At 37.2% G+C, this 14,707-nt stretch overlaps 1 protein-coding gene across 1 annotated transcript; it reads left to right on the top strand.

Moving 5' to 3' along the window:
• Positions 1 to 601: 601 nt before the first annotated feature.
• Positions 602 to 8,346, top strand: slc2a6 (solute carrier family 2 member 6). Its single transcript, XM_028455592.1, has 8 exons — positions 602 to 847; positions 1,086 to 1,357; positions 2,362 to 2,458; positions 2,857 to 2,956; positions 3,164 to 3,357; positions 4,365 to 4,540; positions 6,504 to 6,799; positions 7,457 to 8,346. The coding sequence occupies exons 1-8, from the start codon at positions 794 to 796 to the stop codon at positions 7,780 to 7,782; spliced, it is 1,515 nt and encodes a 504-aa protein (XP_028311393.1). The 5' UTR covers positions 602 to 793; the 3' UTR covers positions 7,783 to 8,346.
• Positions 8,347 to 14,707: the final 6,361 nt, after the last annotated feature.

Below are 14,707 nucleotides of genomic sequence, written 5' to 3'. Positions count from 1 at the left end.
TGGACTTGGGTCCTTTCTGTGTGGAGTTTGCATGTTCTCCCCGTGCTGCGTGGGTTTCCTCTGGGTACTCCGGCTTCCTCCCACAATCCAAAAACATGACTGTAAGGTTGATTGCCCATAGGAGTGAATGAGAGAGTGAATGGTTGTCTGTGTCTGTGTTGCCCTGTGATGGACTGGCGCCCTGTCCAGGGTGTACCCCCGCCCAGCGCCCTATGAGAGCCGGAGATTGGCACCGGCAGACCCCCGCGACCTTGTTAAAAGCGGGAATAAGCGAGTATGAAGATGGATGGATGGATGCATTTTTGTCTACCCTCAGTTTAATCTGCTTTCTGTTTCATTTGACCACACCACAGTTAATCACCTCTTGCTTTTCCTTCTGCTTTTTGCTCAACACGAGGGAAGATATATCTACAAATGCATGCACAATAGGGAAGTGCAATGAAGCAGTGAAGGTACTGTAAATTACCTCAACATCAGAAACTGTAGGAAAAGATTTCAGTTTCAATTTGACTGGAACTGCCTCCTTTTGTGACTTCCGTCAGTGATTTCATTACATACTGGTAAATCCTGAGTTGCAGCTTGTACTAACACATGACAGGACAGCATTGACAGAGCTACTTTTGTTTTAATCAGTTCTCTGTCTTTGCTCAACCATCAACAGCTAGCTGACTTTCTAAGTTTTACTAGAATCAGTGTGCTAGATTTCAAGCTCTTCTTTTTATTTCATTATATATATATTTTTTTTCAGTGTTTACAAAAAAGAACATTTTTACTATACCAAAATCCCTGCAACATGGATGAAGAAACTCCACTGCTGAACGGAAGATCAACATCATCTCAGTCAAAGGTCAGAATGGTTTATTTTATTTTACTTTATTGTATTTATACAAATTCTTCCACAGAATGATAACACTGTGCTACCTAGAAATGGTGAAATTGACTGAGAAGTTAAAAAATTTAAAAAAAATTTTAAAAAAAGAGAGAAAAAAAACACCATAAATACACTTTGTGGTTGTTGATAGTTATTTGTCTTAGTTCTGGAGATTTTAACATTCCAACTTCTTGTATCCTCTCCTTTATCTTAGGAGAATAATTTAAAGCTCTTCCTTGCCGTCTTCTCTGCGATCTTGGGGAATTTCAACGCTGGTTACTCTCTGGTTTATCCGTCTCCTGTGATACAATATTTCACAAGTTCCGATGCTGACCCTCGGCTCCGGATGGACAAGAATCAGGCTGCTTGGTTTAGCTCTATTTACTCCCTGGGTGCAGTGCTTGGTGGGCTGGGGACCATTTTCCTCAACGACAAGATTGGACGGAAGGGAAGCATCATGTTGTCAGCAGTGCCATCAACGATTGGGTACATCCTCATATTCCTCAACATTCAGCCTCTAAAATGAGTTTGGATAGCTGTACTGGAAACAGAATCCAAAATAATAATGCTATTAATCAATATGTGTATTAATCACCATCACCAGTGCAGCCTTTTCATCTTTCATTTCCATTGGCTCAACCTGATCTAAGATGCAAAATAGTTGTAACTAACTAATAGAAACTAGAATTTTAGTGAGGCTGCAGGTTCTGGCTCGCGTAAGCAAATTCAGAAGATCCACCCATCTATTTTGTGACACCCTCACTCAATACAACATTATTTTAGCATAAGTTAGCATTAGGATGAGCTAGCATTAACATTAGCACACGTTAGCTTTAACTAGTTTTAACGTTAGCATTAGTGATAGCATAATTGATTATTAACATTAGCATCAACTTTAGCCTAGGATTAGTATTAATGTAGCAATAGCGTTAATCTAGCTTTAGCATTAGCCCAACATTAGCATTGGCTTAACATTAGCATTAGCCTAGCATTAGCCTAACAATGGCATTAGCCTAGCATTAGCTGAACATTAGTAATAAGGTTAAAAAAGGTTGGAAAAAATTGACAAAAGTTGAACTTGTCTAAAACTAGGTCTTTGCTGAAAGTGAACAGACAGCTGAACATGTTAAAGGTTAAATGTTTGAAGTCAGTTGAAGAATGGCTGAAGTTCTAAGTTGAATGTTTAAAATGTTGAAAATGTGGATGGGGAAAGTTAAAAAGTGAAAATAGATTGAAAAGTTTAAAAGTTTGAAAAAAGCTAATACATAGCATAATGTTCAAAGAATTTCTGGACATTATGCTATCAAACTTGTTGGAAATGGTTTTGGTGTTATTATATATATATATATATATATATATATATATATATATATATATATATATATATATATATATATATATATATATATATATATATATTAGACAGATGCTGTGTGTTAAAGTGTAACACTTGTAAATGTATGATGTCAAATTTCCCATATGTGTCCCAGGTATATGCTGATAGGAGGAGCTGTTGAACAGTGGATGCTCCATTTAGGACGTTTTCTTACTGGTATTGCTTCAGGGATATCAGCATCCTCCATTCCTGTAAGCTGTGTCATCATGTTCTGTTCTTTGTTTCACATCTCTCATGCACAAACCAGTGTTCATTTCAAGGTCACCCAATAAATTTCTATGAAAATCCCTGCTTTGAACATTAACCAACCTGTTTTTACCAAATTAATCAATAATAAAAGAACGTTCCTTTTCCAGGAGCTGCATCCATTTTCTTAATATATGCAGCAAGGTGAACAAGTCCAAGTCCAAGTTTAAACAATTCCTGGTTTAAAAATGCACATTCACCTATAGCTAACAGGGCATTTCGACTAGAAGTAGAAAATCATTTTTCTTTTTGGAAATCTGAGTATTTACAGAATAAATGTTACTTTATCGATGCTATTTGAATCATAAGCACAGCTCATGCCTCTGTCGTGTTTCACTTGTAGGTTTACATCTCAGAGACCTCCTGCAAGGCATTGAGAGGCTCTCTTGGTTCCTGCCCACAGATGACTGCTGTGGTTGGAGCTTTGGTTCTGTATGGCCTTGGTGAGAAAATACCAATACTGTTTTCCTGAGTAAAATCTCACTCGATATAATATTAGACTGAACATATGGATATTAGCTTTATGCTGTCAGGACAAGACCTGCGGCCAAAAAAAACAATACCCTGAAACCTGTTGTCCGACGATTTTTAATGATATAATTTGTTCTGTTTTTCTTGCTTTCCATACCCAATATGAATACTGGTTACAGGTTCGGTTCTATCATGGCGCTGGCTGGCAGTATTTGGATCATTTCCTGCACTGCTGATGATTGTGTTGCTAGTTTTCATGCCTCAGTCACCTAGGAGGCTCCTCTCCCTCGGCCGGGTGCAAAAAGCAGAACAGTCGCTCCGCTGGCTAAGGGGAAATGACTACAATATAAACAATGAGCTCAGACAAATACAGGTACAAGACATGCACTGGATTGATTGATTGAGATTGATTTGTTCTTGGTTGTTTTCCAACATATAAAATGCAATAAAAAGAAAAAAACATTCATTCTAACAACCAAAAGTGGAATGGGCTGAAGCAGTAATTGTGTATCGGAGCCCATCCCCAAACAGCATTACAGTATATAAAAAAACAATAGAAACAACTCAAAAAATAGGCTAACAGCACTATTCATCAACCTATCAACTTTTGTTTCAATAGGTACAAAACATTTTGAACATAGACAGTGAACTGATTAACCTGATGATCCTCAAGACCATTCCAATCTTCTTTTAACATTTGTTCTAAATTTACTTTATTAAAAAAAACCCTCTTAAATTATAATTTCCTTCTCTTTGTTTAAAAAGTTAGATGATACCCAAAGGATGGCTTTTATTTCTTACTCTGAATAAAATCTCTAACACTTTTAACCTTACTAAATCAACAAGTTCTATTAATCTATATTTTTTAAACAGTTAGTTGGTAGGTGCGCAGTGTCACGGTCTGAGTTTACCTCCGTACTGAGATTATAACCCTAACCATAATCCAATAAACAAAATAAAACACGTGTTAATTCACTTTGAAAACTAAAATAAACAAAAATTAATTGTTTTTTTTTTTTTAGCAAAAATTAATTTTCCGGTAGTGCGCATGCACATAATATATATGCGCATATACAATCTCAGTACGATGCGCACTAACGTGACACCGGAATTATTTTATCTATTATTTATTATTCTTAATGATCTCTTTTGTAATTTGATTAATGGATCAATACGTTTTACATGTATTACCCCTGTTTTCTGAGCAATAGCTTAGGTAAGGCAATATAAAAGTTTTTGTTCTGTGTAGAATGCTTATACTTTTATGTGATATGTGATCTATGTTGACTCCCAAGAACTTGGTCTGGACCTTTGACGTCTAACAATATGATCTGAATTCTGTGGGCTGTAAGTAAATGTGTTTTTTCTCCTGAAATGCAGGACAGCATCAACAAACAGACCAAGGTCTCATGGACCCAGCTAGGAACTCCACAGTACTACCGTCCAATCCTCATCACCCTCATGATGCGTTTCATGCAACAGTTGTCAGGAATCACCCCCATTCTCATTTATCTGGAGCCAATCTTTTCAAACAGTAAACTCCCTATAAAGCCCAGGTTCGTTCTAATCCTTGTTCTTTTTGTGATGCTTGGATAACTACAATTTTACACAGTCAATTTTGTGTTTCTTATTCAAATCGTTTCCAAACAGATCCACATTATAACCAGAGGGAAATTGTACATATAATAATTATTATTATTGGCACAAATTATTGTTTCTTCTCAATTACGGAAGTTCAAATTCAATTACAATTACTGAGCCTGAAATAAATAACTCCATAAAACTTAATCTCCTCTTGTGTTAGCTTCCTGTTAACATCTCTTATGCCCTAAATCAGCTGTAAAATATGCAAAAAATGTGATCATCTAATGTATTTTTCACCGCTTGTTTACATTGTTTGGCTTCCTTATCCATGAAAATGTCGGTAGGAATGTTTTTGGTGTGGGTGTCGGAGCCTTTTCTGTGTCTGTATAGCCCTAGATTTTATTGAATCTTTTTAAATGGTAAAATAATCCTCAAGAGAACTGACAGGTAGTGGGAAAAGTTGATATGAAACATATTTTAATGATTATTGTGTATGTGCAAGCCATAAAAATGTAACATAGTTACTCAGATTCATGTTAATTAAATTGTAATGAACAGTTTTTATAGTAATGTAATAATTAGCTGAACTTACAATTCAATTATTACTACAACAGCCACAGATTTTTAATTCCAATTCCAATTGTAATTACATCATGATCATAATGAATTATCAATTATGCAATTAAAATCATAATTGACCCCAATCCTGATATTGACACTAGCAGTAATGCTGTATACATTGCTTAAATGCAAGGTAATGTTATTAAAATAATCATAATTGAATTGTAATTGCATAGAATCCGTGTATCATTCGTTTTTCATTGTGTAACAAAAACATGGAAAATGAAAAAAAAAACACTCATTATTAATATTTGTTTCCAAAACCAAAATGAAAAAACGGAAAACACGCTGTTTTTCAAATTCAAGCTCTTTTGCTTCCGTACAGAAAACGAAAAACTAACACGTTTATCCATTTTCTCCATTGCCGATTGGCCAAAATACGTGACCTGGAAGTGTACTTTCATCCGACGCTAACGGCTATGCTAACGGCAGTTCGGCATTGTGCATCCAAAACGTGTCCTTTTCGCTTTAGCTGGTGTTGGTCACAGAACCTCCTCACGTACGTTTCGGAGGATTTAGAGACTCTTAAGTGTTGCAGAGCTAATGATATCGTGGAATGTGTGGGGCCAATTGGTAATGGACAATACGAATACATTTGAAATACTTTATTAATCCCTGAAGGGAAATTACATTGCACTCTGTTATTTTTCTTAGGGACATGCTTCTCACACACATAGGCCCAAATCACGCACATGCACAAACAGGACCTGTGGACATGCATTAATGGAGAGATGTCAGTGGGGCTGCTTTTACAATGAAGGGAGCGCACCAGAGCAGTGTTGGGGTGTGGTGCCTTGCTTGCTCAAGGGCACCTCGGCAGTGCTCAAGAAGTGCCCTGGCACCTCTCCAGCTAGCAGAACAACTATATATTTTGGTCCGCACAGGGACTTGAACTGGCCACCCTCCAGTTTCCAACCCATGTCTCTAAGGACTGAGCTACTGCCGCCCGGGTACTCGTTGTCCGTTTTTCGTTTTCTGTACCGACACAAAAGTTTTTTTGTTTTTCTTGTTGATGATACACGGATTGCATAGATGCTGGTCACTGAAATTGTAATTCAACAAGGGTAATTGAAAATGTAATTTTAACTGAAAAATGTATTTGACCCTATCCCTGACAGTGTGTATATTGCACTATTACACATCATGGTTGGTTGTAAAGTAGGTTGGTTTTGTGTGTGTGCGTGCAGCGTTTAATTGAATGAACACAGGAAGTTGAACCAATGTTCAGAACACTGTGGATCTAAGCAAAGGTTAGAAATGAAAATGTGTTGTAAAACTCATATTGTTCTCATTTAAACCTGCCTGTGCCCTCAGGTATGAAGCTATTATAGTGGGTGCCATTCGCTTGGTTTCTGTTGGCTTTGCAGCCATTCTAATGGACAAGGCAGGCCGCAAAGCGCTGCTGTATACGTCGAGCATCTTGATGTTCGGGTCTACTCTGACGCTGGCCATGGTCTTCCATGGAACACAGTGCCCTCCAAGTCCTACACCTCCAAACACGACAGCTCTGGAATACAGCCTTCAGACGGGCATAGAGCACACTTTTCAGGCCAGCCAACCAACCACAGCAGGCCTCGTCCCTCTCATCAGCATCATTGTCTTTATATGTGGTGAGTTTAGGAAACACCTCTCTCTTCTTGTTCTTCTTCTTTCTTGGTTATTGGCATGTTGTAACCAACTTGAATAGGTGCATATCGCCACATATTGAACATGTTTTATTTAATTACGTGGGCTCTACAATCTGTGGTGAGTAGGTTGGATTGAGAATAGAGTGAATAGAGAGGTATATTTAGTCATGAGTAGCTATAGTTAACATAGCATAGATTGTTCATTGTTCATTGGAGCCCCGCTCATAATTTTTTAATTTCCCTCCTAGTGGCAGGTCAGGAGAAATCAGGGGTTTAGTTAGTTTTTTTAGCTTGTATTTATTATTTAATTATTTTTCCTTAATTTCATAAAATCATTTGCGTTTTCGGGCCGGGCCAGGTATTACAACCTTCTAAATTGTTCTTCAATAAATTCAGCTATTATGTTGTCACACCTACTTCAAGAAATCATACTATGACTGTGTGGTACTAATCAGATTTAAACCATAACTTATCCCATTTGTAAACAATTGAATCCGTTTGAGTAGACACGCAAAAATGTTAAATGCCTCCTGAAAAAACATGACTGCGCCCAAGCAGAGTGAAACATTTTGTGCTTTTATTGCTTAATGGGGTCATTAATACTAATTTCAGCTCTTTGCATTGTTGTTCGTTTCCTAGGTTACGCCATGGGATGGGGCCCAATCACGTGGCTGCTGATGTCAGAGGTATTGCCACTGTCTGTAAGGGGAAAGGCCTCGGGCCTGTGTGTCACAGTCAGCTGGCTGACCGGCTTTGCCCTCACCCAGGGCTTTACACACCTCATGGATCCCAACACCCTGTACATACCATTTCTGTTCTTTGCAGTAGTGAGCGTTTTCTCCCTGCTCTTTAACGCTGTGTGCATTCCAGAAACTCGCAAGCGCTCGCTGGAGGAAATAGAAAACTTTTTCAGGACAGGGCGTACCTTTACCATCACCAATGAGGATCAGTCTGTCAACAGCTAGAACGAAAACACTTCAAATCAAGAGTTCTGTTGTTATGTTGAGATTGGGCTGTCTGTAATCCAAACATGTATCTTTCATTATACTATAGTGTGGATTAAAGCTGGGAAGGGTGGACAGGGTCTGTTGGACAGCCAATGAGTCCAGTAATGGATGGATGAATGAATGAAGGTCCATTTCCCCCAACCTGGTGGTGTAGAAACCCTGGGCTGTGGGGTTGTGTTCTGCTATGAAAGGAGTGGCTCTGGAAATACCATCATTCAGAGCTCACTGTCACACCCGTAATGAATGAACTGGTTCCCTTTTTTCCCCTTTATGTGTAAAAACTGGTTGTTACTGGAGGAACCATGATAGGACCTGGCCCTGCCAGGACTGACACTCATACACCTCAGGGCTGCAGAGAACGTCCGTATTTTTAGGAAAAGACTCAAGACTCACCTTTTCAAATTAGCTTTTAGCCAATTACTTATTCATAGCATTGTTATCTTTTGTGTTATTATTGTTACCTCTTGTTGCCTTTATAGTTTTAGGATTTGTATCTTTTATGTTGTTTTTATAGTTTTAGGATTGGTGTCTTTTTTGTTGTATTTATAGTTTTAGGATTGGTGTCTTTTTTGTTGTATTTATAGTTTTAGGATTGGTGTCTTTTTTGTTGTATTTATAGTTTTAGGATTGGTATCTTTCGTGGTATAATTATCTTTTCCAATCCACATTATTTATATCGCACATTTAAACAACAAAACGTTTCCAAAGTGCTGCACATGAGATCATAAAAACAATAAAACCAGAACAATGCAAATGAGCTCCACCATTAAATGAGTATAAAACAATAAATAGAAATAAAAACACATTTTTTGTTGTTTTTATAGTTTTAGGATTGTTGTTTTGATAGTTTTGTTATGTTTTAGGATGACTATCCCAGTGTTTCCGCAGAGGGAGCCCTCTTTGAACTGTATCTCACTGTATGAAAAGCTCTTTTAATAAGATTGATTGATTGATACATGTCGCTGCAACATTTCAGTTTGAATTGACAGAGGTGGAAAGATGTTAATGTGTACAGCAAAACAAACCCAAGAACAGAGCTACCACAAAATGTGGCAAAGTTAAATTAACTTGGAATTAACGGGAGCAAGGGTTCTCAACCTTGGGGTCATGGGACACTGGAAGGGGGTCGCCAGATGACTTAAAAAAACTAAGAATTTTTTTTTGAACAATTTGAGCCGATTTGTGCCTATTTTTTTTATCCGTTTTCTGCAACTACACCATATTTTCCATATTTGAACCTATTTTCATCACTTTTTCTTGTCACATTTGCATTTTTGCTACATTACTCCCATTTATGTCACTTCTCCATCAAATTTTAAGAACTTTTCTGCACATTTTTTCCTCTTTTAAGACATGTTTACCATTTATATACCCTTTCCATCACTTTTCCCAACTAATGTTGCATATGTCAACCCATTATTGTCACTTTGAACCATATTTCATGCTTATTTTTTCAACTGTATCCACATTCACGATTTGTCATGCCCATTATTTGCCAGTTTAAACTAATTGTTCTTACTTTTTTTTTTGCTACTTTTAAGCCAATATTGACACTTTCAGCCATTTTTTACCACTTTTTCTGTCTGTTTTTGGCCACTCTAATATATCACTTTTCACCAATTTCTGTCTCCAAATGACTGTTCTTCAAAATTCATGTCTGTAATCAACCACCAGTCTCTGCCACCTTTATTTTGGGGTTCGCGGGCTGAAAAGGTTAAGAACCACTGCAATCGAGGACCTCTCCTGTCAGCATGCACTCTTGCAGGTCACTAAGCGTAGCACCTTCTCAGGAATGCTTTAATCTTGTGATAATAGTGAATACAACAGTAGAACAATCATTTTACAATAGTGGTTTTGTTATTATTATTTTTTTTTAATCTTAAAAGCAGAGAGAGGAAATAGTTCTTTGTTTATCTTTTTATTAGCTGCCTAAAGAAATGTTCCCACTCTCACAGTTTCTACTTACTCACTTAAAAAAAAGTTGCTTTTCAAAGAGTAGGAATCACGCTAAATGAACCTTTTTCCTAATGTTTAATGATTGAATACAAAACATCCTACTTTATAGATCAAAACACAGTAACTGTGTTTGTAGTCAGTTATAATGTCATGTGTTAATCAGATAATCTTATGAATAAAGGTCTAAAAATAATAATAAAACAAATGAAAATATTTACATTTTCGATGCTTGACATTATCAGGTTTAAAAGGCTGGCTGTATAATAAGCTTCAATGACTCATTGATTTCTTTCATATGTTTTTTTTATTTTTTTGGGCGGGGGGGTAATGTAGTGCCAAGGCTGATCCAGGGGAGATCAGTGTAACAGTGCTAAAAAAAAAAGAAAAATGTAATCAATGTGACAATTGTTTATTTCAACATGGCACTGTTTGCAGGTAAACAAAGATAACTCATCATCACATCTGTAATCTACTTTATATAATATATGAGATTAATACAGACTGGGGTTACAACCAATAATCACTTCTGTTTACGCACAACCTTTGGTCAGTACTTGGGAAAATGAAGTGTCTATAAATGCATTGCAATGGTGGTTATTGTCCGCTGCTTGCACATGGAAACACAATGTTTCTCCATTGGATCAGGCATACTGTATAATAGGTGAGCAGGTAACGGACATATATATGAAGGGTTGCTATTAATTGCATTGCTCGCCCACAGTGGAGTGGATTTGGAAGTGGAATAACTGGGTGGATTTTCTTTTATCCACATATCTCTGTATGATGTGTGGTTTTGGGAATTCTTTATAATGAGAAGCCTCGTGGGCTACATTTGATTGTATGAAAGGTTCTCAACAAATAAAGCTTGAATGATTTGTCAACTGCTCGAGTGCTCAATCTCCTTCATACGTCACACGGGGGCGCAAAAATGAAGAGAGCGCCAAACTTTTGATTTTAATTTGACTAAAATAAATGCGGTGAGTAATCTGGTTAATGATGTGTGAAAACAAAATACCAGCTGTCTTGTGGGAAAGAAAAACTTGGTTTATTTATCTTATGAGGACAGGAAGTAATGCCAGCAAGCTTAATGTGTCCAAGCCAGCTAGTCTGGTCACATGTCAGCACAGAATCAGTCTTTCATCAAGTCTGATCATCCACAGGCAAGGATTGAAAGTACTGTATATTATCATCCATCAATACATTTGATCATGAGTTTATTTTTCAATATAAGTGATTGTAGTGGATCATTTTTACAAGTGGTTCTCTTTTTTGGCTCAACTTCCCCTTTTTCTTACTTTTGAATCCATGTACAGTTCCCCCTTATGTCCGACTACTACATTTTGCTCAGAATACTGTGAAAAAACAACTTTAGAGCAAAATGATGGAATACATCAGTGATAACACACATTTTAAAGAATTTCATTTTGTAAATAAGTGGAATGAAACAGTATTTGGTGCCTCCTGAATAAAATCAGAAGCGCTTTTTTTGGCCATGTATGTTTAACACACAAGGAAACTGACTTCGATAGACCGTGCTCTCTCTGTACATGTAAACATTAAGTAATAACAATCAACTAAAAATATAAACAAGTATTTCAAAGACTAATATGTACAAGACTAAATAGAGAGTTATAAGAATAAGACTAAATAAGATAATAGTGCAGTGGTAAGTATTGTAAAAGGATGATGAAGTAAACATGAGGTAGTTATCTTTTCCAGATAAAGAGTGTGTGTATGATCATTTAAATTAAATAATATACGTAGTGCATATGTACATTCACAGTGACAGTTTAGTTCCAGGGTTATTTCACAGCAACAGGTCTGACACTCTTTGACTGTTTAGTGTTGATCAGAGTGACAGCCAGGGTGAAGAAACTGTTTTTATGACGAGTTGTTTTGGCGTACAGTGAACTGTAACACCTGCCAGAGGGGAGGAGTTTAAATGGTTTGTGTCCAGGGTGTGAGGGGTCGGCAGTGATGTTACCTGCCCGTTTCCTGGCCCTGGACCGGTAAAAGTCCTGGATGGGGGGCAGTTCTGATCTTTTCTGCAGTCCTGATTGTCTGTTGCAGTCTGTGTCTGTCAAGTTTGGTTGCAGATCCGAACCTGACAGTGATGGAGGTGCAAACAGATTGATTTCTATAGCTTTTATCATTTACAGTCATCTTTCTCCTGATGTGGGATCTTTTTGGTGTCATTTTGTGTATTTTGTTGTTGTTTGTCTTTTCTTTTTTGTATTCAGAATATTTTTATCTTCTTTTGTGTGTTATTGGGCCTCATATTCTATCTCGGTGTGTGTGTTTTTGGTTGTTCCTTGTGTCATTTTGTATGTTCCTCTGTTATTTTTGTGTGTTATTGTTGTCGTTTTGTGAGTTGCTGGTAATATTCAGTGTGATTATCATTTTTAACTAAAAATAAACATTATAAAAACCCATGTGTTTAATGCTTTCATTTGTTAATTTTCCTCTCTCTCTCTTTCTGAAGTACCCCCTATAGTGATATTGCGTACCACCATTTGAGAAACACTGCTTTATGCAATAATTTGTACATTTATGAATGAAATGACTTGTAAAAAAAAAATAAAAAAATCCTGAAAAATGAACTCTGTTGCTCTCTCAGCTTGGTCACATCATGCTAATCTCTTCTTGTTTGTTGTGCAGCATTATAAATTAAACCTCCCTCTGTGGTGTCAAACTGTCATGTGGCAGAACGAGTCATGGTGCTTTTATGACGTGTGTTAGTTTATCAAAGGTTAAGATAATCCTTTCCTGGAAAATGCTTTCAAACTTGACATCTTTTCATATTTTGCATCAACCGAAGGAAGGTTTTCATTTGATATCCTGATAAGGGGTCACAGGGTGTTTGAACTCAGTTCATTTAGGGTATAAGTAGCTGGTACACACGGTGCCAGTCCATTTCAAGGCAATTACATGAATATTTGTATTCACTTTTGCAGTTTTGCAGAGATTATAAATTACACAGTGACTGTGGGAGGAGATGGGAGAACAATAAGAAAGTCTACATCCATCCATCCATCCATCTTCATACGCGCTTATTCCCATTTTATCAGGGTTGCAGGGGTCTGCCGGTGCCAATCTCCGGCTCTCATAGGGCGCTGGGATTTTTTTTTTTTTTTTTTTTTTTAATCTTCCGAACAATGACATCAAACTCAAAAACTCCAGATCAGGAAACAAGCTTGTTAAACAAGACATTACAGGAATAAACCCTGCCAGTAGAGACACATGCTATGTCAAATATGCAAATAAAAAAAATCTGTGTGTGAGTGGAATGTTTTATTCTCTGTCTCTCTCGAACTCCAACATTGATTTATTTAGGGCTTTTAAGCAATCACAGATGGATCAAATCACACCGAAATACATCAAAGATTCAAATATCTAAAGAAAGCTATAAGAAATACATAAACACATAAAGTACAGATGCAGCAGAGCCGTTTCTGGCTATATGCCGTTGATAGAGATTTACTATGATTTAAGATGTTTTTTTATGGGAGCGTATCATAAGTGTAACCCATTAGGCTGGAAAACTGTAATAAATTGTAGCAGTTTGTGGACCTTTTAATGGATTATGAATTATTCCACGTAGTTTAGCACACTTAGGGCCCCCAAACAGCATAAAAGTAACCTAAAAACAGGATAAAAAAAACCCCTGAGAAAACAGGTGGGTCATAGATAATGACTGAGATGAGGGATTCAATATTTATCTCAGTGTTTACCACTAAGTGAATATATTGAGATGCTATGTATGCTATAATCTTGCACAAATAACACAAGGTTTTATTTCACAGGCTTTATTGCAAGGTTTTCCAAAAATGTTCATTTTCATTCTTGATTCCAACATATAGTGTGTAAGTCTGTCCTGATTGATCCTCTGTGTCATGATCACAGAAGTGGCATTAAAATGGCTAACTCTTTATCAGTGTTTTATTCTAAACAAATGATTTCATTGAAAGTCAGATCAAATCCAATCCAATCCAAATTTTTATTTTTATAAATCACCATTAAAAACAACTCAGTTGACCAAAGTGCCGTACAACAGGGCAATAAAAATACAATTATAAATACAACAGTACAGTGGCATCACAGAGTACAATTGGAAAAGTAAAAGTCACCTTTAACACTGATTAAATGCCAAAGAGAACATGCGTGTCTTAAGGTGTGATTTAAAAACAGGAAGGGAGTCAGCCTGTCTGATGTCCTCTAAGTTTGTGATACGTCTGAGGGACCATAAGCAACGCTTGATCGGCTGACCTGAGTGAACGTGCTGGGGAGTAAGACACGAGCAGGTCAGACAGACAACGCGGGGCAAGGTCATCGAGGCATTTAAAAACAAATCACAGAATTGTAAAATCAATTCTGTATTGGACTGGGAGCCAGTGAAAGGAAGACAGAACAGGTGAAACGTGATCATGTTCTGAACCAGCTGCAGGACTGACTGACGCCGGCGTACAGAGCGTTACAATAGTCCAGCCGTGTTGTGACAAAAGCATGGATCAGTATTTCAAAGTAATGCTTTAAAAGTGAGGACTTTATCTTTGTTAGTTGCCTCGGATGAAAAAAAAAACTCGTCTTCACCACACCACCAATCTGTTTGTCAAATTAAAAATTTTGATCCATTTTCACTCAAGATTTGAAACACGTGGGCTTGACAAACTATGACAACGATTCTAGGTTTACCAAGGCAGCACAACCAGAATTGCTCAGCCGAACTAGGAGGACTTCAGTCTTTCTATCATTGAAGTGCAAAAAATTAGCCGACATCCAGGATTTGATTTCAGCAATGCACTCAAAAAGTTGAGTGGCACTGAATGCATTCTCCTGCTTAAGGGGCACATAGATTTGGCTGCAATCAGCATAGAAGTGAAATGACACCCCAAATCTACAGATCCTAGCGGTAGGAGATACAATGAAA

Source organism: Gouania willdenowi, chromosome 8, assembly GCF_900634775.1.
Source record: "Gouania willdenowi chromosome 8, fGouWil2.1, whole genome shotgun sequence".
NCBI classification, from domain to species: Eukaryota; Metazoa; Chordata; class Actinopteri; order Blenniiformes; family Gobiesocidae; genus Gouania; species Gouania willdenowi.
Note: the sequence above shows the minus strand (reverse complement) of the source record. Positions and strands in the feature narration are given on the sequence as shown.

Coding starts and splice junctions, on each gene's coding strand:
- slc2a6 (XM_028455592.1), top strand. CDS start 794: ATGGATGAAGAAACTCCACTGCTGAACGGAAGATCAACATCATCTCAG. Junction 2,459..2,856: donor TATCAGCATCCTCCATTCCT/GTAAGCTGTGTC, acceptor TTTCACTTGTAG/GTTTACATCTCAGAGACCTC. Junction 3,358..4,364: donor ATGAGCTCAGACAAATACAG/GTACAAGACATG, acceptor CCTGAAATGCAG/GACAGCATCAACAAACAGAC.